This window comes from Alosa pseudoharengus, unplaced genomic scaffold (assembly GCF_046254945.1).
Source record: "Alosa pseudoharengus isolate Yale_2024_CS ecotype anadromous, Long Island Sound unplaced genomic scaffold, YU_APseudo_1.1 YU_APseudo_1.1_scf_4, whole genome shotgun sequence".
NCBI lineage: Eukaryota > Metazoa > Chordata > Actinopteri > Clupeiformes > Clupeidae > Alosa > Alosa pseudoharengus.
In genome coordinates, this window is record NW_027468774.1 from 6108375 (window position 1) to 6132196 (window position 23822).

Sequence of the window (23822 nt, forward strand, 5' to 3'; positions counted from 1 at the left end):
GCTATCCACGCTCTCCAACCGCTTGGCAAACAGGCAACAGGGTGAAAATGTCTGTATATTTTAATTTATCATAATGTAATTACACTCTCTGCAGTGATTAAGCATAGTCTTTCGATAAAACTGCTCACATAGAGAAGTAAGGACGTTGAACATTAGGCTATTTAACATTACTCTCACCTGGTATTAAGTGTATTATATCTCAATAAAATATTAGGCTACAAAAAACGTGTTAAATTGTTGTCTAATAATGCATTGGTGTTAAATGACAGCAGAGTCGCATACATAACCAATACTGTTCTGACCGGTGCGCAGCTATGCTTTGCGAAATCAAAACAAGGGGTGGGGGTGGGGGGGCACTAGACTACGGCCACAGACCACGGCTATACTTTCAGGTTAGATTGCAGCCCGAAAGGGACAGGCTGACGCAAAACTACACCCTACCAACTGCTGACCGATGGGTGCGTAACGGATGACGCGCTTGAGAGGAGTGGTTCATCTTCAGTATTTAAAGCTGACGGCGCGACCGGACCGCAATAGTTCGCTACTGACTAGAGCTGAGCATTGACCAGCAGTCCTACGACTCGCTTCTGATTTCTGAAGTTCTGCACCGACCGCAATCATGATTAAGAAAATGACACCCTCGGATAACGAGTTCGACATCCCGGCCAAAAACTGCTACAGGATGGTGATTCTGGGATCTACAAAAGTTGGGAAGACAGCTATCATTTCTCGGTTTCTCAATGAGCGCTTCGACGACCAGTACACGCCGACCATTGAGGATTTCCATAGAAAGTTCTACAGCATTCGCGGGGATGTGTACCAGTTGGACATTTTGGACACATCAGGGAACCACCCATTCCCTGCAATGAGAAGACTATCTATTCTGACAGGTAAATTAAAATTGCAAGTTGATTGTTATGCGATTAGAAGTTTGCATTTTTCAGTTTTTGCAGATGCACACTGCATTGTGTGAATGTAAGCTACAATAACATCTGTGAACAGCTATCCTTATCGTGAACTAATGGAAATTTAATGTTTGCTTTTTAGGTGATGTGTTCATCCTGGTTTTCAGCCTGGACAATCGTGACTCCTTCCAAGAGGTGCAGCGTCTCAAGAAGCAGATACTAGAAACGAAATCTTGCTTGAAAAACAAGACAAAGGAGAACATTGACGTACCTCTGGTCATCTGTGGAAACAAGTGCGATCGCGAGTTCTACCGCGAGGTCAAGGATGAGGAGATAGAGCAACTGATTGGTGGGGATGAGCACTGCGCCTACTTTGAGATCTCAGCTAAACGGAACACAAATGTGGACCAGATGTTCAGCAAACTTTTCACTATGGCCAAGCTGCCCAGCGAAATGAGCCCGGACCGCCACAGGAAAGTTTCGGTGCAGTACTCCGACGTGTTGCACAGAAAGTCATTCAGAAACAAAAAATTCAAAGACGGCGACGCATATGGTATCGTGGCCCCGTTCGCACGCCGGCCAAGTGTACAAAGTGACTTGATGTACATCAAAGAAAAAGCAGTCGGCGGGGGCCAGGGCAAAGACAGGTGTGTTATCTGTTGAACTTCCGAACTTGACAAATGGGTGAAGTCAAATTCGTGACAAAGCCGAGGGAACTAGGTGAGAGGACTCCACCTGGGCGCTCAGGTCGAAGAGAACCAGGCTCTCAGCGATGTTGACGGTCGCAGAAGGTGACAATGGTGGAGTAGTCATGGTCAGTAAACATGACATCCCACCTCCGAGGTCAGAGTGACGCGCGGCGGGGTCCAGATGCACCCCGGGACAGTATTCAGTTTTGTTCCTCTGCATTGACAAAGAGAACATTGCACCTGTCCAAGAATGTACAAGAATCCCACATGGATGATATAAAGAACATTTGTTTACGTTTTGAAAAAAAAGAGACGATTTTTACTTGAATGCTGCATTGCATTATGAACAAATGTGAATCCACATGAATGTATATTTATTCTTATATGTCAACGATTACTTTTCATATTAAATAAAAGTAAAAAAAAAGAATCTGTGTGTTTGGGAGCCATTTCCTTACACTACACTATCCAAGTTAGCTCCAACACTATCCATAGATTATATGGTATGCATCCTTTTCACTACATTTTTATATACTAAGAGAGCAATCAACTATTAGGCAGCTAAGGTCTGGATCTCAGATCATTTAGAATGAAAATCCTTCCACAATTGTAGAAAACGTTAATCAGGTGAGAGAGCGGGATGGACAACTCGAATGTTTTTTGGTTTGTTTTACTTTCCAGCAAATTTTATTGCAAAAATGAAAATATAAAAACAAAAACCACATATTAAACATCACAAGATAGAAAAAACAGAGCTGCCTCGGTCACTCTCACTCCCTCTCCTCACACACACACATACACAAAAAGACCCCATTAGAAAATGGGTTGGTTGAAGGCATTGTGTGAGAAGTCCTGGCCAGGCATCAGCAACTTGCACAAAAAAAAAGACCCTATTAGAAAATGGGTTGGTTGAATGTCTTATGTGAGAAGTCCTGGCCAGGCATCAGCAACTTGCCAGCCATGCAGGACAGTTAATGTGTCCCATTGGCTTCAGGAGGCTTTAGGCACCTCAAACATGCAGAGGCTTTTGTACTTCTGCAGCAGCTGCTTCTTGGTGCGGACCTGCTCGCGTAATGTCTCCAGCTGCTGCTGCTGCGCCGTGGGGCTCACGTCGATCCCAGGCATCAGCGCGATCTGCTCTCGGGACTCCTGGATCTTCGCTTTGAGCTTCGACAGCTCCTGCTGCACATCAGCTCCATCTTTGTCCATGCTGTGGAAGCACAACACATATTCAGCACATCACTGAAAGGGGGAGAGATGCTTCTAAACTGCATAATGACACACCTCTAGGGACATGGTAAATACTGCAATCAATATACCCTAATATGACATTGCATATTACCCACTTTTTATGAAAACCTGGGTCCATCAAAAAAAAAAGTCAAAAAATGTCTGTCAAAAGAAGCACGCCATCATCATGCACAGAATATATTCTTATATATGCACAGAATTCTTGAATTTCCCCTGGAGATCAATAAAGTATCTATCTATCTTTCTAGAATATATTGAGTTAAAAATCCTTACATAATGGGCATGTCAGATTTATCTTTAGGGCTTGGGGAGTCGAGGGGATTCCTAACTCACAATGCCAATTCAAAACCTATTGAAAAACAGCAGTTTCTATCATTCCACATCTGCAGATAGCCAACATGGATATATCATAGCAACATGGATATACCAAGAAGCAGATACTAGAAACGAAACCTTGCTTGAAAAACAAGACAAAGGAGAACCTGGGGAGTCGAGGGGATTCCTAACTCACAATGCCAATTCAAAACCTATTGAAAAACAGCAGTTTCTATCACTCCACATCTGCAGATAGCAAACATGGATATAGACCATAGCGGCCTATCTCAGTCGCGCGAGATTGTGATAATGGCAATAATGCTGCCAACTAACCCAAACCCTTGTCGGAATGTCATTAAAAACAAGGTGTAATTGTAGCTAGGCTAGTTTCCGTCAATACAGACGTGTAGCGCTATACTCGAGTAAACCTGAAGAAACTCAGTCTGGATGAATTCTTTCTTTTAGCTTGCCATTTTTATTTAGGTAGGCCTATATTAATTGTTCTTTGCTGTGTGTAGGTCATTCAACACATGATTACTTACACCGCACAGACCTGTCACAGAACAACCATTCGCCGAGGTCACTGGACACACAAGGAATCACATAGCTGCTAGGCAAAAACTATGCACAAGAAATATCAACTCATTAGTTTTGAAAAACGTCGATTTAGTGTAAACTCCGCTTGAAGAAGAGTACCAGTGGCAGAACACTCAGAGGTGAGAAAACACCCGTAATAAAAGGATTATATTAAGAAAATAACTGCCAGTAACGTAGCTGTAACCTTAACCTAACATTACAGCTAACAAGGTAAAAACGTTTAGAACTAAACAGTTCAACAACTTAATATTCTTTAGTATCGCCAAATGTAATGCCAATTAACCACGTGTAGAACAATCAGTCATACCCTTTAATTATATCGTGAACCAAGGGTAATAACGAGTAATCCTCATCTGGAGTTTCTTGTTTTGTCTTCTCGGTCGCCATTGTTGATCCTTGGTCTCGGCGCACACATATGACATCATCAATATATATTTGTTCTCTCTTTTCATGCTTGCCCACCTGCATAATATAGGCCTAGTGGTAGCATTTGGCCTTTTTTTGAATATGGAAAGTTAACCAAAGGCTAAATCCATTCGGACCAGGACACAAGCAAGCAAACTAAAAGTCAGTCAAAAATGAACGGTAAGAGGGAGGGGTAATAATTTAACGTGGTATTTTGTGTTGGTTGGGTACTTTACTGAAGATTCAGGCTTATGAAAAGAAAGACCCTCCTCCATTGGACTACAGATATGCCTAATAACTTAAACAAACAAATAGGCTAGTCTAGTCTTGTCCAACAGATGTTTACCCAAGATTACCAGGCAGGCCTATTTTAGCCTGGGCATTATGGATGGCTGACCAAAGTCGCCTAAAGTTTTCCAGGCAGAATGTAGGCTATATATTCCTATTTTTACAGTTTCATAGATAAAAGCTTTGGGATAGACCTGTAACAATAACAACCAACATTTTCTGTCTCTTCTATTATTATCTATGCATATAATTCATAGAACTATAATTAAAGGGACTGCCACGTTGCTTTTTTAACTTGCTTTTTTAAAAGACTCATCTTTGTATATTTTGTAAATTTATTTCAGGTACAAAATACAAATGTAGTTGGAGGGTTATTCTCATCAGCATGATTCTTTATTAATATTTGATTAGCTATTTTGTGTAAGTAAGAAACTGCTGCCATATGGGAAAAAAATGTAGGCTGATTTCAAAATGTAAAGATTGGTGTGACCTAGAAGGCTTTCATGTGTGAAGCAGATAAGGTCAAGCCCTTCACCTTACACTTAGCAACCACTTGGTGAAGTCTCCACATTTCGTTTGTCTACTGCAACAGAGCAAGCGGCCTGAAGCAACTCATTCATGGTCTGTTCACAGCCCTTCCATGCCTCCTGTGCACTGTGCAAACAGTGATGAGAAGTGCAGTGGGTATATAGGGCACTGGCGCCCTATATAAAAGCTGCACAGTCAACACTTGAACTCAGTAACAAGCATGGGGAAAGTAGTGAAAGGACTGTAACATTTTTAGCAGGAAATATATATTTTTGTGTATGTCTTCTTGTCATATTATTTAGCTGCAGCTGCAGCAGGTGTCGAGTAAATCAGGTTTCTAGGCCAAGTATACTTCCGTATCCAAGGAATTTGGTCTCTGCATTTATCCCATCCGTGAATTAGTGAACACACAGAGCACACAGTGAACACACAGAGTTTAATGAATTCACTCACCCTTATTTTCTCCTTGATTATACCTGATATGACAGACGATATAGGCTGATATGAATGCATTCATTCAGACTCAGATATGAAGTGATTGTTGTGACATATCAACAGCTGGTTGTCAGCAAACATTATCCGTGTGAATATGAGCGTAGTCACCCTGTCTGATCTTGTCCCCCTCTGCAACGGACCTGCTTGTTGATTGGTGGCCTTTTTGATGCTAAATTTATGGTGATAGTTTTCATTTGCCAGACCAGTTTTGCCATTGCCAAATATCTGAAACTGTTTGACTCGGGCGATGTTTGAACTTGCCTTTGTTTTCAGTAAAACACTCTGAACATTTCACATGAATGACATAAATTAAAGCTATTGAATTCATATTGCTAGTATAACACCCAACAAAAAAAAATAGTAAAAACATTTTTTGGCATATTTTTCTTAAAAGTGTTAGGCAGTTGTGATTGTTTTTGTTTGTTAGCTGTTGCTTTGATGTAGCTTTCTATACTGACCTACATGTGTGGTGTTGCCCGTATTGAGGATTACCAAAGTGTGCCCAAACCCCCGCACTGCAGTATGCCAGCGGTAAGATGTGAAAGACAGCCTATTGAGGTCTTATAAGCCAGGCTTGTACAGGATTAGTTGTAGTGTGAAACGTAAAGATATCATATATGCTATATGGCCAGAGACCAAATGAGCATCGTAATAAGCCCAGGCAGCTAGGGCATAGAAGTGGGTTGAAGGGAAACTGCAGCAGTTTAGATGTGAGCGTAGGGAGGGCAGGATTAGTGTTAAATCTACCTCTATAACTCTTTGTTCTCCTCATTGTTCAAAGGCTGTACAGTACCTGCTTTTACAGGTGGGTCTCAAAAATGTGAATATCATAAAAAAGTTAATTTGTTCCCGTAACTTATTTAAAAAACTGAAACTTTCATATAATCTACATTCAATACACATAAAGTGAAATATTTGAAGTCTTTGATATTCTAATTTGTCTGACCCACCTGTATATTGTCAGAGCTTTATATCTTTGTACTACTGAAAAACTTGCTGTCATATACTGAGAAGGATAGATATACTTGACAGCTTCATAAATCTCATGGTCTCCCCCATCATTCATTGGCTTTTCATTTCACCAATGCATGATGACCTTATTCCTGGTCTTATTTGGTTACTATATTGAAATGCTTAACACTTAGCTGTTATGTAAAATGAACTTTGACTGAGCTTCACAACAGCCAATTAGAAGGACAGTGGTGTGACCCAGTTGCACAGCCTGCTTTGTCCCTCTTTTGTGCCCAACTGTTGAGTCAGACAGGAAGCGAAGACACTGTTTACCTGAGCCCTGCCTTTTTCGGTGTCAGCAATGGGTGCTGAACAGGCCCTCATTGCATAAGAGTAAGCCTATATTACAACTGAAGCCAGGGATTTTAATGAAGGCGTACAGGAGGAAAAGTGTTTGTTCAAAATTAAAGCCAAAAAAATAGTATTCAGTCAAGACACATATGGGACATTGTACCAGAAACGTACATTTCCTATTCTGGGATTGTTTCAATGAATAAAACTTGTATAATCCAAAAATGTCGCAAACTGTCTAGATGATTGATTTCTATGAGTTCTGTAAAATTATATGTAATTCATTAGCCTCTAAGATGTTTATTAAAAACACTTGAAAATTACAAATCCTGAAAAATGGGCTGTCCCCAGCCAAATCTGAACTACGTCTTTCACAGTTTTGTTGTGAGACTGTTTTAAAAAAAAAAAAAAATACAAATTTAAGTTGTTGTCCTTCACATCAATATCCTAAAACATGAAATTAAACATAAATTCTAGAAATAAATGGGAACTTACATCTGTCAAGTTTTTCGTCATGCCGCATAACGTTTACAAACAACGCTATACATAAAAAAAATGTGCAGTGCGCTTTTAAAGTTAGGACTCAAGGGCTGTGACATCATTTGACCAATGTGATGCTGAAAAGGGTAAGTCTTCTCATTAAATTATTTGATTTAAAACTGTGTTTTGCATGCTTTTTGTCAGGGGGACAATCTAAAGGGTCAGACCCTGTCACACTAAAATATCCTAGAAAAGAATGGAATTGTATATCTAAAATCTGTATTTCTGAAAAGGTCACTGAAATCCTTGCTTACATGCAAACAGTTTTGATTCTAACATGTTAACAGGCAGAGAAATTAAGAGCCATTAAATTGACTGACCGTTAGGGCCTGTCACCAGGGATGGATTACTGCACGGGCCTACCGGGCCCAGACCCAGGGGCCCAAAAGGTCAGGGGGCTCTGAAGCCCAAGCCTTTGCATGGAATCATTACCTCAATATCAACAAATCAGGATGTAGGCTATGAATCTGATTGAATTTAGTATTGGCCATCCCCAAAATGCACCAGAATACAGGAAATCACATCAAACAAATTAAAAAATTTCTGGGGGAGGACCCCCAAACCCCCCCCCTCCCACATATACGACAATAAGTGGGGGGCCCTTAATACATCTGGGCCCAGGGGCCCGAAAGTTCATAATCCGCCCATGCCTGTCACAGCCCTACCATAGATGGGCGACAGGGCCTGTCAAATATCCTATTAGTTCCTTTTAGTTGTTTTCAAAAATGCATTTTATTCACGAATAAAAGCATCCTGGGATGGCACAAAAGCTGTTCCTCATAGTTTAAGATTGCCTCCGTATGACTTTATGTTCAGATTCAAGATTTTTTGGGAAAATGTTAATTTCTGGTAGAATGTTCCCTATAAAATAGATGAGACTCTTTGTCTGTTGTTATATTCAGAGCATTTCATATTACCTTTTTTTGGGCTGGTGTTTCTGTGGTTGTTGTGATTTCATTAGCATGTTGAAAGAACACATAGCGTGCATGTACATGCCAGGGTCCTGGATCCTGCTTGTTGTCATGTTATCGTGGCAAAAGCACACATAGCGTGCATGTAGATGTATGCCACGATGATGCCCTTCGACTGGCCTCTTGCCAGGCGTGGAGCTGTGACGTCGTAGGTTTTGTGAGGAGGACAATGGGGGCTGATTGTGCCTCAGTGGGGTCCGATCACCTGCATTCACCTCCTGAGGACACAGGGAGAGGGCGCGGGGGGGGGGGGTAGACTGCAGGTGAGGTTTCTCTCTTTCTCTCTCTCTCTCTCTCTCTAAATAATATGTACATTGGCCCAGACCACCTGATGTATACTAGTGTATGAGTCTAGTAATGGTATTTGTAATCCTGCAAGTGTGAGGGACATTTTCTAAAATGATGTGCAAAGTGACAACTAAGTTGTATTTACCATGGCGTTTACACCCATCCTTTGAGTCCGTAAAAGAGACACACAGGTCATACACAGGTCAGGCGTAGTACACACAGGTCACACACAGGTCAGGCGTAGTACACACAGGTCATACACAGGTCAGGCGTAGTACACACAGGTCATACACAGGTCAGGCGTAGTACACACAGGTCATAGTGCACCAAAGTAGGAAGATGGGACTGAGATTCTTTTTTCTTCTTGTTTTCTAGTTTCTGTGTCCTGCTTATTGCCCTGAGCTTAGGTGCGTAGCAAGCGTGGGGGATGTGGGTGTTATAACGTACACACTTTTGCTGGAACACGATTCTATCGGCTCCCACACACAGCTGCGTGCATCGCGTTGCTGGAGACGCATCCCATTCACTTTAAATGGGCTCACGTGATCCGTTGCCGAACTGAATTGTGGGTCCGTCGCGTCGCGTTTCTCCCGCCGCTCGCGTTGAGGGGTTCAGCTGTTGCTGCACCGACAGACGGCACCGGCCAATCAAGCCAATCTACGGACGGCACCAACCAATCACATTACGGTTTTACTTCAAGTCATTTGCATAGCTACCGTCGGGAACACCCACTGGCATGCGTTGACGGAACGCAGCTGTGTGTGGGAGCCATATCCCCCACACTTTTTGTCAGATTAAAATGAAAGTAAAATATGGAAATAAACGCTCCAGTAAAGAGTTGGAACCGTATCTACCATAACGCACACACAGAGAGACACAAAAAGGTCTGTTGATTTGATTGAACGGTCATCCAGCCAATCACATCAAGTTAGCCAGTGAAGAACCAGAGCCGCTCTGATCAAATTCAAAGTGTGCATCTTTCAAGGCTGTGCTGCTGCTTGGGTCTGCATTATAACGTCTGCAGTGAGCAGATTTCAGGTAGAATTGAAATTATAATTGTTACCGCATTATGCTATTTAGTAAACCGAAATTCACTGTCTGACTGACAGTTTTTGTCACAATGTAGAAATGCAGTCAAAGTGTAAGCGGAGGTGCGCGCACCAAGGCATTTGTTGTTTCTGCAGAAAGACCTTTGGCTACTGTTCTCAGAGCATTATGTTTTCTCTGTCTATGATCTGCAGCTTTTCTCAAACTATGGGCCTCCTCAACAATTAACCTACTGGTCCACGTAGCCGCGAAATGCTTCACACGTCTGATAATTTGCAGCAAGATTGAATGGAACCACTGACTGAAAAAAAAATAGGCTAAAAGTTTCCCCAATCAGAAATACTTATTAATTTGGTGTCATCAACTATATAGACATAGCCCAGTCAGCACACATAGGCATACGTCTCCAAGACGCTTGGAAAAGATCTGAACAGCTTAATTACATTGCGTTCCATTTAGAACGTCTTATTTGATCTGATCTTACAAACGTCGGCGGCATTTCAATGTCAATGTGTGTCGTAGTGCCACATCTAGCCTACTGGAGATATTAATGTCTTAAATACGATCGTGTTTAGAACATCGTATTTTGATCTTACAAACGGCCGGGTCAAGACACATTTGATTTCTACATCTGAGAAGATTTCCAGCATGTAGAACTCAGAACGCTTATGAGCGCTCATGCAATTGTGTGCGTCCCTGCAGCAAGTGAAACTGGTGTGGGCTAGAAGCAACAATAGTTTAAACAACAACGTGGCTTCCTGTAACTATCAATGGAAAAAGCATAGAAACTGCTAATCATAATCTGTAAATTTACATTAATTAAGCTGGCTATATGCAACACAATTTATTTATATTCCCTTTGCATATGTTTGGGTAGACTTCAAACGTTTTTGAATTTGAGCTTACAGTTCTGTCACTATTCTGTCCTTTACATTTATTGTATTAGTGATATCTCGAAATTAGGCTGCTGTCTGTTAGGCAATTTATTGTAGCCTGCTAACCCATATGAACAAAACATAATTTCTGAAATGATTTCTTGATTTATAACATGAGATATCAGATATGTCTCCATATAGGGTAGTGTCAAATAGTGAAGTGATAGCAGGTAGATCATGTAGGCCTACATGTCACATGAGCCACACATAGGGGCGCTGCTTCTTCTGTCCCTCCCAAACTGCATTAAAATGTGTGTTTAGCAATCAGAATTTCAAAAAATTTTCGGGGGAGAAACTCCCGGACACCAATATAGTCCGCACCCCTCTCAGAAAATACTACAACATCCCTGTAGGGAGTTATTTATAATTTGGCCAGATTGTTTCATTTTCCTATCCCACAACCCCCACACTTTTAAAAAGCTTGATACGCCTCTGCCTGAACTATCCTCCTGATCCCCCCTTAACCAAAGTCTTAACCAAACGTGAGTAAAATCGGACGCTCCCAAACCTCAGAAGTGAAGGGCTGTGACTTGAAACCAAGCCAGATGTAGTAGCCGTCATGCCACGTCAGCCTGTCCATGTTTACAGGGCTTGAGTTGCAAAGGCAGGTTGTTCATTCACCCCCAAAATATTAATGATTGATGCCATGAAACCCTGGTCTACTGAATGTGAATATGGACGTTTTCGCAACTTCACTTCCGTTTCTAAAATCTGTGTAATGTATAATCATTTGTTTTTCTAGCCAAGGATTTAGGGAAGGCACATGCACCACTTGAAAACAGAATGACGCAAAGGCACCTCAGTGTTGCTGTTGTGCAGTCAAGCAAGTAATCTACTTGAGGAGTTCTAGAACTTTCTAGACCCCACAAGATTGTTGCTACCTTCTAATCTTCATCATCATTATCACGTGGCGCTAATTCAGTATTTATATGTCCATGTTATCTCAGACACCACTGGTCCTGTTACAGCTGAGCTTCTTCCCCATTTTCCTCTTCCAGTTCCTTTAACATTCCTCTAAATAAATAGCAGCTCATCAGGATTCAGAGCTGTGTTTCAGCCAAGAGGACTAAATTGTGCTAATAAAAGACATCTCATGGCAGGACTCATCAGTATAGGCACTGGTATTTAAATTGACCTTAAAAATCAAGATAAGAAAGACTCCATGTCCAGTTGACCATGTCCAGTTGCATTTTGCTGCATTTTGTTGTGTTGTGTTGTGTTGTGTTGTGTTGTGTTGTGTTGTGTTGTGCTGCGTTGTGTTGTTGTGTTGTGTTGTGCTGTGTTGTTGTGTTATGTTGTTGTGTTGTGTTGTGCTGCGTTGTGTTGTTGTGTTGTGTTGTGCTGAGTTGTGTTGTGCTGTGTTGTTGTGTTATGTTGTTGTGTTGTGTTGTTGTGTTGTGCTGCGTTGTGTTGTTGTGTTGTCCTGCGTTGTGTTGTGTTGTGTTATGTTATGCTGTGCTGTCTCGTATTGTGCTGTATTGTGTGTCTTGTGTGTTGCATGGTGTGAGGAGAGTGTTGTAGTGGCTAGGGCACTTTCACTGTCTGTGTAAACAGAGCAAAGGACCATGCAGCATTACAGGAGTGAGATGCGGGGGCGATCGATCGGCTGTTGAACAAAAGGTGTGTGTGTCCATTAGCCCTCGGCCTAATCCACATGCAGCCATTAACACTGATCCGGATACTCACTCTCTTCAGCAGTAGTGCAATTACAGGCGTGGAGTATCCTCCTGAATGCCTGCACACACACACATGCTGTTGCCAGCGCTGAGAGGGAGCTGTTAGCACTTGCCAGTATCACACTCGTTATGACTCTCATGAATACGTCGTGACTGTGTTCTGTCAGCTTTGTGTTTGCAATGATGGGGCTACACTTGGTGCTGTTGTTGTGTGCTGTGGATTATTCATGATTAGGCTACTGACAGTATCAGCAGGATCCACCTTATTCTTGAAACCCCACTTCCGTCCAGTTTTCATTTTCTGTCCATTCTGTTTACATAATACATAATAACTTAGTGCAGTCTCGGCAGGCTAGAGACTGACTAGAATATTCTTCAATTCATATATTTTTTTGAAATGTTGACAATTCTGCACTCAATATGGATATTCTAGATCAGTGTTTCTCAAACCTTTTCAAGGACCACTGAACCAATAATATTTTTTTAAAAGCTCACTGACCACCTAGATAAAAAAGTGGACCTACTTTAGTATATTACACAATAGGCCTACTCAATGAACCACCTTGCTATTTGTCTTTGCACCTTGCTTATAGTGTCAGAGGATTCATATGATTTAAACTGGCGTAGCTAACATACTGTAGGCAGTGTTGCAGAACTGTTTGGATTTACATACAAGTTGGTTCAATATTGCAAACAATTCATTTATATTATATTTTACCACGTCTGCTTGCGGACCACATGGGATAGCTTGTGGACCACACTTTGAGAAACACTGTTCTATATAATATATGACGGACAGAAACAAATAGTTTACTTACTAAGTTTGCTTAGGATGTGTCAAGCACTGTCTACCATCACATTCAAATCAATATGCCACTTTGGCCTGAAATAGAACACTTTACTTGACAGTATCGACATAAGAGTGACATGACACTGTCATGAACACATGACACTGTCATGACACTTGAACCTTAATCCTAACCCTAACTCTAACCCAAACCCTAAACCTAACCCTAACCTTAACTTGTTATGACAAAAACAGCATGACACTTAATAACAGAAGCGTTATGTCATAAATGTTTATGACTTGTTTATGACACATTCATGACAGTGTCATGTCGATACTGTCAAGTGAAGTATAACCCAATGTATTTTTGAAGTGCCATGGCAACACCCATGTCTTGCTCATGAATAAGGTGGATAAGCAGTGGGATTTACCCATACCTTACTTATCACTAAGGTATGGGTAATCATGACAACCTGTGGCACTCAGCCTTGTGCCATAGCCGTGGGTATATCTTTACTGACCCCACTCCCACTCGTGCCTATGGCCCAACCACAGCCGTAGGTATATCTTTAGGTATATCTTTACCAACTCCACTCTCACTTGAGCCATATTGCTTTATTACTACAGTAGACTCCAATAGACAAAAGCCATCCCTAATCTGTGACACAAATGTCACTCGACTGTTGTCCACTCCATGTGCACTGGGCATAATAGTGCATCCTCTGCAGTTTGGCGGATGTAGAGACAGAGGAGTGGTCCCCTTCACTTCCGTTTCCATGGGTGCTGCCTTTTTCCATTAACCAGTGTAACACTCCCCTGATGTTCTGCTTCATGCTGACACACACACCACACACACACACACACACACACACACACACACACACACACACACACACACACACTGATGTCCCATGACCCCTTGTGTGTGGTGAATGTTTAGCAGGCACAGGAAGTGTAATAGTAATTGATTTGAGTGATGCGTGCTGTGTCTGTGTCTCTGTGGGAGTTTAAAGTTCACATTCTCTGGAGCCGAGGATGTAACTCTGATGTGAACTCTCCCTTAGCCAGTCAGTACATTTACATGCACAGTCAAATCAAACTATGGGTATCGATTCAGGGGAGGGGAATCGATTCAATGATCGAAGTATGTCTGTACCTTTTGTATGTGATCTACACTTTTTTTTTAAATTAATCTTTACATATTTACATAAAAAACATTTGCGTTCTATTCAACACAGTAACAGTAATAACAAACAATCAAACAAAAATGTGATGTACACTTTATTTGTTTTACAAATGAGATCCCTTGTGGTTATGGCGTTATCCAAAGGCAGGCGCCACTGCTTCTTCTGTTATTGATGGGCCAATGCCTGGGGAGAGAATTATGGAGCATGCACAGAGCACCTAGTTTACAGGAATAATTTAACTTTCAACTGCATCATCTGGGTGTGTTAGTCCCACTTCGATGTAGTGCAATTTCAGATGGACTGACATGTTTTACATGCATTTTAAAAGTCCGGTTTTAGACGGACTAACACAGTAATTAGATTTTTTCAACGTCATGTAAATGTACTGACAGTGGAACGCAGTCACCACCGTGTAGTCTATTCAAGGATTCCCATTAGGACTGTGTCGCAGCAACGTCAGCTTGAGACAGCGATGTTTGGCGGTCGGCCCTGGTCGAAACTGGAATCCAACATTGTGAGTCCCTACCCTGGGAAATCCAGAGTTCTCGCAAGAGCACAATTTGAATTGTCTCATGTGAGACACTGCGAGGCAATGACTAATGATGCACGTTACTTTTGCCACTTGTATCACAGGGAGCCAATCAGATCGGTGTATCTGATATAGGCGGGCCAGAGGTGACAGTCGTAGTGTTATCCAATTGCGTCGAAGTCCGGAATCAGTCAGTAAACATTGGTCGTATTGTGTTATCCAATTGCGTGCAGTGAGATTTTCAAATGCACGCCTGGTGCCGCCCCTCGAGTTTGGCCATTACATTATTTGTGGCCAGACCCTTAATCTTTCTAGATGACCAGGGTCTGGAATCTCCTGGCTAGCGAGTCCCTGTCCCTTTGGATAAAAGCGTGTACTCATGTTTACTATTGTGCTTTACTCATGTCATCACTCTAAAGGCTTTAACAAACAGGCAGGCTACACCAGGCCCGCAGCTGTGTGTCTGAGGGTTCATCTCAAAGCTCTGTTTGCTTACGGCCTCTCTCCTCTCCTCTCTCCTCTCTCCTCAGTCCTCTCTCCTCTCTCTTCTCCTCTCCTCTCTCCTCTGTCCTCTCTCTTCTTGTCTCTCTTCTCTCCTCTCTCCGCTCTCCTCTCTCCTCTCTCCTCTCTCCTCTCTCCTCCAGCTCGTGCCCTGCAAATCGTTCAAAGCCCGACGTCATCTAGGCCGTCTCGTTTATCAAATTGCAATCAGAGGAGGCAAGACCGAGGAGAGAGGAGGGAGATGGAAGGCCCGATACGTGAGGAAACGCAATAGTATCCTACGCGGAAGCGTTTTCACTCAGCATTGCGCGGTCATTGGTCCAAGCTGCCAAGGTAAAAAGTTCCCTCCCATGTATGTAATAAGTATTCATTCATGTCTCGAGAACTATCAAACATTACCCCATTATCAGGGTCAATAAGTGGGAAGAGTCCATGTTCATATGACATTTTTAGGCTTTGGTGTAAGTTCATATTCTCTGCAATTTGCGTGCCTGTTTATTCTAGCCTCAGAGGTGATGCGCTGCATCATCAGTAATTGACGTCTCTTAAAAGTGATGCGTAAGTGAGCAGGACATCTCATTTCTCATATCGGTCTCTCCTTCATTCCTCCATCCTCCTATCGTTCCTTCCTCGTTTCCTTCACAAAATTGATTAGAAGGAGGGGCTAGGACAGGAGGAAGGGAGGATGGACAAAAAGACAAATGATATGAACCCTGAGCGTATGCTGCAACAATTCCACTGTAATCAATGGAACTGGCTACACCAGACGTGATAGCGGCGCGTACGCTCGCTAGTCTTCTAAGGGCATCTTAGGACTTCTACACGTTCACAGTTGGATATGCAGGTTGGTGGAAAACCGGTGTAAGGGCTCTTTTCCACCAAGCTTCGTATCCGACCAGGAACGTCTACAAGTCCTTAGATATTCTTAGGTATTTGTGTCAACATTTGTGTGAACGACATTGCCCATTCACTTCAATGGGAACCTCCTTGAAAGCCTGTGAGCTTGCAAAGCTCCTGCTTCCGGCTTTTAGCAGTCCGGAATATGCCCCTTAGTACGTTGGACAAATTTGCCATGTATGCCGTTCTTTAGGTTGAACACTAGATGTCATATCACGTAATTTAGACAGATTTGCGAAGATTGATTAAAAGCTTGGTGGAAAAGTGGCCTAAGGGTGGGTTTCCACCAAGCTTCGTATCCGATTGTGAGCGTCTCGTTACCCTCTCATTTCAGTAAGAACCTCACCTTCGTGATCTCCAGTCACGCGCTCTCACAGAGGTTCCGATTGAAATGAATGGGTAACTAGACATTCACAGTCGCATGTGAAGCTTTGGTGGAAAAAGGCCCTAAAACTATTTTTACGCGAACGCTTCTATTGGTTCCCAGTGTTGTAAGGCATATTTCTGTAAGGCACACACTGAGCTTTCAAGTCATTTTTATATTCTTCCTATACCTTATTGAATTGAATGACTTTACTGTCATTGTACTTTAAAATACAGCGAAATTAGGTATGCTACTCTACTGAGTACACACAATAAATAATCAAGAAATGTGCAACATACAACTGCGATGGACAGGTGTGTGAACTTCTTTGGAACCCATGGAACTTTGGACTTCTTTGGAACCCATAGAACTTTGAACTTCTTTGGAACCAATAGAACTTTTAACTTCTTTGGAACCCATAGAACTTTGGACTTCTTTGGAACCCATCTAATCTGAGTTGAAGGGTTGAAGGGTTATGGTTTAGTGAGTCTAATGCAGACACACACACACAGGGGTAAGAGGGACAGAGGGAATATACCGGATATCCTCAAAGCCATAACATGAAATAGTAGATCCAGTGTTGTGAAATTAGGTCTTCATTTGACCAATTACTTGGCTGATATTGTTTTTTGTCCTTCATCTCCATAATTTATCACGTTTTATCATGACCAAGGCACCCTTGAGCAGACCTTGAGTCAACCAACTACTGAGACTCTGCTCCACCACCTCCTCTGACTCTTGCCCATACACTTACCCAGGCCTGTCAAACAGTGGGGTTGTGTGTGTGTGTGTGTGTGTGTGTGTGCGCGTGTATGTGTGTGTGTGTGTGTGTGTGTGCGCGTGTATGTGTGTGTGTGTGTGTGTTTGTGTGTGTTTTTGTGTGTGTGGGTATGTGTATGTGTGTGTGTGTGTGTGTGTATGTGTGTATGTGTGTGTGCGTGTGTGTAAGCCCCCCCCCTGCGTCTCTCTCTCTCTCTGCAGGCAGTTTCAGAATATACCCATGAGCACTAAATATATCTCTGCTTTCCCTAATGGAATAATGTATTCTCTCCATCTTTCTCTCTCTCCATCTCTCTCTCTCTTTCCTACTCTGTCTGTTTGTCAATATGATTTCTTCTGCATTATCTTTTAACTTGAGGAGTTATTGAATGTCCTTATGTGAGGGTTAAAGTCAAGGCCATGGCTTCTGCGCACGCACGCACACACACAGACACACACCCTCCTCCCAATTCAACACACAGCGCGTGCACACACACACACACACACACACACACACAAACACACACACACACATTGTGAAAGACAGAGGCAGACTCCTCTCCATTCTGATATATATATATATATATATATATATATATACAGTGATGGCCAAAAGTGTTGTGTGCACCCATGCTAAAGTTGACAGTTGAAAAGAGGAATATAAAATCATCTTTTGGAAATTGATCTCAATGCCTTAAGTGAAAAATGAGGACCCTTTAAGGACACCAATTTTCTTAGTGAATGAATAATGTATCATAAATAAATAAATGTTCTTCCTAAAAATACAGGGGTCATAAGTATTGCCACCCCTATGTTAAATTCACATAGAGACTTTTTATTTTTAAAGGCCAGTTATTTCATGGATCCAGAATACTGTGCATCCTGATAAAGTTACCTTGGCCTTTAGAATTAAAATAGCCCCACATCATCACATACCCCTCACCATACCTAGAGATTGGCATTGGTGGTTAGTTATCACCAATTGCTTGTGCTTTCCTTTCTGAGAAACTTAACTTACAGCAAGATCAGACATCAGGCCCTCTAGATTATTTCTACACTTTTATTTCCTTTTGGAATATAGAGCAGTTTGTCAGATGATAATGGCTGTAAATGGAGAAGATGCTGGCTTCAGTAATGGGAGTTAGTTTTAATGGACTCTCTCCCCAGTCTCTGGTTCCGGCACATCCTTCTGTTCTGAGAGAGCTACTCAGACTTCTGAGAATAACCCACATTTCTCCCATTCAAACGAGCCAATTAGATACAAGCAGGCAATTTCATTTGTCTTGAGATGAAAAGAAAATCTTATGTCTCTCAGTCTTTGATTCAGAACCATCAGTACCCATCACAGATGCCTCTCCACACAAGAAAAAGTGTTTGTGCATTTGAAGCATGCCTTTGAGATGTCATATTTGGAGTCTGTGGATTGTGAAAAAAGGATTTTGATGGACTCACAATAGGTGAGTTTACATCAACACTTTTATTCCGATTAGAATTGGAAAATGGCTCAATCAGAATAAAACTGCCAATCCAATTAGAATTTTAATTGGAATAAAAGGGGTGCTGTACTCCGTTCTTATTCCGATTGAATAGCCATATACAGAGCCTTATAGATATGCCTTATAGCTGGCCATATACAGAGCCTTATAGATATGCCTTATAGCTGGCCATATACAGAGCCTTATAGATATGCCTTATAGCTGGCCATACAGAGCCTTACAGATATGCCTTATAGCTGGCCATATACAGAGCCTTATAGATATGCCTTATAGCTGGCCATACAGAGCCTTATAGAAATGCCTTATAGCTGGCCATATACAGAGCCTTATAGATATGCCTTATAGCTGGCCATATACATACAACAGCTATTCCGATGAAAGATTCTAAACACTTGATTGGTATAGAACGTGTGCATGTATGATTCTAGAATGTAATAAGGTAAGCTGGTAAGATGATCCATAGTCATATTGAGACACCTGTGTTTCGTTTTTCTTGGGAAAATTTGCAGAAATCCATCCCCAGATAAAAATATATATTCTTCTGTAATGTGTGTGTGTGTGTGTGAGGGAGAGAGAATGACAGAAAGAGTGACGACATGAGGGAAAGAGACATGGAAGTGGCAAGGAATGGTGTGCCATAAAGCCTGTTTACCACATGCGTCTTGTTACGCAGCCTGTCAGATCTGGCTCGGCTGTGACGTCGTCGACTCGGCCATAAATACTTCACAAACTGTAATAACCGCTGCTGTTTAGCGGGGAAACATTGATATGTTCAGTGCCTACAGTGTACTGCAAATCACTTCCCTCCAGCCATCCAAAGTGAGTGGTGTGGGCCTCTGCTGTTTAGCGCTGTAGTCCCCATACTTCAGTTGTCAGGCACAACACACTCAGCTCTTGACAGGTGAGTAGGAAATTGCAGCTCTGACCATGACGCTGTGTGGGACAGCACGTGGGATGAAAGGGGTTGTTTTGCACTTGACGTCCTCCTTGTGCCACCTTGTACCGGTCAGTTCAGGTTCGGCGGTAAATATTCACACTGTTCCAAGGTGGACGACATCCTTATGTCTCTTTCAGGATAATTGATTTAAAATCTTCAAGAGCAAAATATACTGATATCACAATCTATACACATGTAGTTCTGTCATCAGGACGTTCTCACAGAATGATTGTATCTCACAGCCAAACAGCAAAACAAGTGGTCATTTGACCAGTGTGGACATTTCTCAAAACAAAGTTGGATCATACACCTTTAATTTGAGATGAGTTCCCATGGGAATATCAGTGTGATCACAGTGGCCTACATGAGGGGCCCTGTGTATATCTGGCCGAGGCTTTGTCTCCGAGGCGTCTTTGTCGTCAGAAAAAACAGCCCTCCTGGAAGCGCTGCATCTGTGAAAGCAGACCCCTGCCTCGACTGCGGCGCCACTTCAAGGCCACGCTGCTCTCTGAGCCGGTTCTCACCAGCAAGGTGCCAAGTGCCACGAGCACTTTCCCACAACCCCACCACACGGAACACACACCACACGGAACACACACCGCACAGAACACGTTGACAGAAATCATAAAAACGTCCCCGAAAACCAACTATGCACAGAAAAGGCTGATAATCATGAGTGCTTCCTAGATTTTCTTGCAATTAACCATTTTATTGCACACTCTTCCTCTCTCTCACTCTTCCTCTCTCACACTCTTCCTCTCTCTCTGCCCGGTCTCTCTCTGTGTAATTGTATCTTGTCTGTATGGCGATAGAAAAGTGCCATATGTCTGGCCTTAACCGGAGTAAACAGGTATGCAGTATCTCAGCAGCTCAGATGCAATAACCTGTCTATGCCTCTGTATTTACCAGAGAGGAGCGTAGAGCTGTAATCTCCTCATCACAGATGGTAAACAGAGGCTACCGCACGTACTTTCCCTGACACAACAGAGCCCATGAATCAGCACCGCTTCAATTATAATAGGATTCCAGGATTTTTATTTGTTACATAGAGATAGTTTTGTAAAACATGTAGTGAAATGGCATTAGCTGATCAACTTATTCCTGTGCAGTGGTGTCCTGAGGGACCACCAACTATTTATAAGATAAAGAAAGATGAAAAAGGTTTCATATAGTGAGATGAGCAGTAAGTGCAGTATGCCAAGTCCGTGTAGTAATAAGAGGCTGATAGTTCACAGTTTGTCAATTACTGACCAGCTGACCTTAGTCACTGACCTTATTCATTTGGACGTCCTGTTCCTGAAGCAGGGTGGTTCCTGCTTTGTTCACGCTTTCATGCACAAACCCCCTGTTTTCCAACAGTTCCACATAGGAATGCTACTTTGCAGAGTTGCACAATGAACCTCGAAAAGCATAACGACACATCTCTAATTCACACAAAATGTACTCTCATAGTTCAAAGCTTATAAAGTAAATGGATTATTTAGCAGATGCATTTATCCAAAGCAATACGGACTTGCAGATGAGGGCCAAACCCAGGCCAGATGAGGGCCAAACCCGGGCCAGTCGATTGTCCCACCACTCCCATGAATTCCAAATCCCAACGCCTACAGCTTCAGCCCAAACAATAAGTAGGCAAGAGATTAAATATATTCCTGGACTGGTTGAAGTAACAACAAATCAGCCACTCATCATGATGCCAAGTGTCTCCCACAATAGGAGGACAGAGGAGAGTCGCCTGGGAGTTCATGATTTTGCCAAGTGGAGGAAAACCAAGAGTCCTTGATCTACGAAAGAGCACCAGACATGGTTTATTGCCATGCTTATGCATTAAAGGTGCCATGTGTAAGAATTGAGGTAAAAATATCCAAAAAATTAGCTACACGCATCAAAAGAATGAGAAGAAATAAGGACGATGATGTCATTAAAAAAATGTCAAGGTATAGTGCTGCAGAGATATCAACCTGAATTAGCATGCTAAATTACTAGCCACAGCCCGACAAGTGTAATAATACCAGTTTCGGCCATGGGAGGCGGTATGCGGGCAACATAACCGCCAGCCAAACTGCAATACACGTGTCTCGGTTGTTACTCTAGCGCAGACCAACTCACTTTCTGGAGGTATACTGCCCCCATCTTTTATGTAATGTGGAGTATGAATTGATTTTTGGCAGACATTACACATGGCACCTTTAAGGCTGTTGATCATCACCAATGGTGGGGTTCCTAGACATGATTGCAAATTCACACACTCCTTAGCTCAGCTCTGCAGTGTGTTATGTAAGATAGTATCGTGCTGGTATAAGTCGAGGGTTCAGGGGTCAAGGGTCATGGTGAACTCCCCGAGTGCAGAGAGACAGCTGGTGACCTCAGGCGCCAATTAGCGCTCATGTTATAGAACACAACACATGTTTTAATGATCAGCACTCAATTAGCTCTCATGTTATAGAACACAACACATGTTTTAATGATCAGCACTCAATTAGCTCTCATGTTATAGAACACAACACATGTTTTAATGATCAGCACTCAAGAACACACACACACAGATCAACAGATATTAAAAATTGTACAAACAAAGCAACTAGCAAGCACAACTAACAAGCATTGTGTATTGTAGCTTTGACTCGGTCACTACCCTCATCAAACGTATACCAGCCTGCCACAGTCAGTCACAGATACAACACATTTTAATAATACGCTACAGGCTGCCACAAATGAAAACTCAGCAGCAGTGAATTATTAATTGAATATTGAATATTGAATAATGTATCTGAATCTGACTGATATGTAAGCTAGCTAGCGTATAAGGAGAAGTGCTGTGTGTGTGTCGTGTGACTGTGTAGTGCTGTGTGTGTGGGGGGTGTGAGTGCAGTGCTGTGTGGGGTGTGAGTGTGTAGTGCTGTGTGTGTGTGTGGGGTGAGTGTGTAGTGCTGTGTGTGTGGGGGGTGACTGTATTGCTGTGTGTGTGAGTGTGTGTGTGGGGTGAGTGTGTAGTGCTGTGTGTGTGTAGGGTGACTGTAGTGCTGTGTGTGTGTGTGTGGGGTGACTCAACTGTGCAGTAGTGCTGTGTGTGTGTGTGTGTGTGGGGTGACTCGACTGTGCAGTAGTGCTGTGTGTGTGTGTGTGTGTGTGTGTGTGTGGGGTGTGAGTGCAGTGCTGTGTGGGGTGAGTGTGTAGTGCTGTGTGTGTGGGGGGTGACTGTATTGCTGTGTGTGTGAGTGTGTGTGTGGGGTGAGTGTGTAGTGCTGTGTGTGTGTAGGGTGACTGTAGTGCTGTGTGTGTGAGTGTGTGTGTAGTGCTGTGTGTGTGTGTGTGGGGGGTGACTCGACTGTGCAGTAGTGCTGTGTGTGTGTGTGTGTGGGGTGACTCGACTGTGCGGTAGTGCTGTGTGTGTGTGTGTGTGTGTGTGTGGGGGGGGGTTGACTCGACTGTGCAGTAGTGCTGTGTGTGTGTGTGTGTGTGGGGTGACTCGACTGTGCAGTAGTGCTGTGTGTGTGTGTGTGTGGGGTGAGTGTGTAGTGCTGTGTGTGTGTGTGTGTGGTGACTGGACTGTGCGGTAGTGCTGTGTGTGTGTGTGGGGTGAGTGTGTAGTGCTGTGTGTGTGTGTGTGTGGTGACTGCACTGTGCGGTAGTGCTGTGTGTGTGTGTCTGTGGTGACTGGACTGTGCGGTAGTTCTCTCTGGTCTGCAGCTGGGTGAGTGAAAGTGCTGGCTCAGCTCAGCTCAGCTCAGCTGTCGTGTGATCTCAGAGATCCCTCAGCACTCACTCCCTCCCACACACTGTGGCTTCCCAGCGGGCCGCTCTCCTGATAGACCTCAGGAGGCCTGATGACGAACGCTTACTCTCGCTCTCTCTGTCTGTCTGTGCATGTGTCTGCATGTGTGTGTGTGTGTGTGTGTGTAGGGGGTGAGTGTGTAGTGCTGTGTGTGTGTGTGTATGTGTGCGTCTTTTCCTATGAATATATATATTTAGCAATTAAGTGGTACCATATCTGAATACAAGTCTTTGATTTGTGAGCTAAATTGCAAATGTACATTGATGTCTTGTTATAAAGTGCTGTGTGCATCATTCTAGATTCACTGTAGTTTACAGGGATTTAATTTCTCTTCTTTCTTTTACTGAAACCAAAACAT

The 23822-nt window shown here is 42.8% G+C and overlaps 2 protein-coding genes across 2 annotated transcripts; one reads left to right on the top strand and one right to left on the bottom strand.

Moving 5' to 3' along the window:
• Nucleotides 1-426: 426 nt before the first annotated feature.
• LOC143102792 (dexamethasone-induced Ras-related protein 1-like) lies at nt 427-1761 on the top strand. Its single transcript, XM_076266598.1, has 2 exons — nt 427-890; nt 1048-1761. The coding sequence occupies exons 1-2, from the start codon at nt 620-622 to the stop codon at nt 1566-1568; spliced, it is 792 nt and encodes a 263-aa protein (XP_076122713.1). The 5' UTR covers nt 427-619; the 3' UTR covers nt 1569-1761.
• A 280-nt stretch (nt 1762-2041) lies between these two features.
• Nucleotides 2042-4181, bottom strand: med9 (mediator complex subunit 9). Its single transcript, XM_076266599.1, has 2 exons — nt 4065-4181; nt 2042-2804 (listed from the first exon to the last, which is right to left on the bottom strand). The coding sequence occupies exons 1-2, from the start codon at nt 4142-4144 to the stop codon at nt 2585-2587; spliced, it is 300 nt and encodes a 99-aa protein (XP_076122714.1). The 5' UTR covers nt 4145-4181; the 3' UTR covers nt 2042-2584.
• Nucleotides 4182-23822: the final 19641 nt, after the last annotated feature.

Coding starts and splice junctions, on each gene's coding strand:
- LOC143102792 (XM_076266598.1), top strand. CDS start 620: ATGATTAAGAAAATGACACCCTCGGATAACGAGTTCGACATCCCGGCC. Junction 891..1,047: donor AAGACTATCTATTCTGACAG/GTAAATTAAAAT, acceptor TTTGCTTTTTAG/GTGATGTGTTCATCCTGGTT.
- med9 (XM_076266599.1), bottom strand. CDS start 4,144: ATGGCGACCGAGAAGACAAAACAAGAAACTCCAGATGAGGATTACTCG. Junction 2,805..4,064: donor GTTCACGATATAATTAAAGG/GTATGACTGATT, acceptor GTGCTTCCACAG/CATGGACAAAGATGGAGCTG.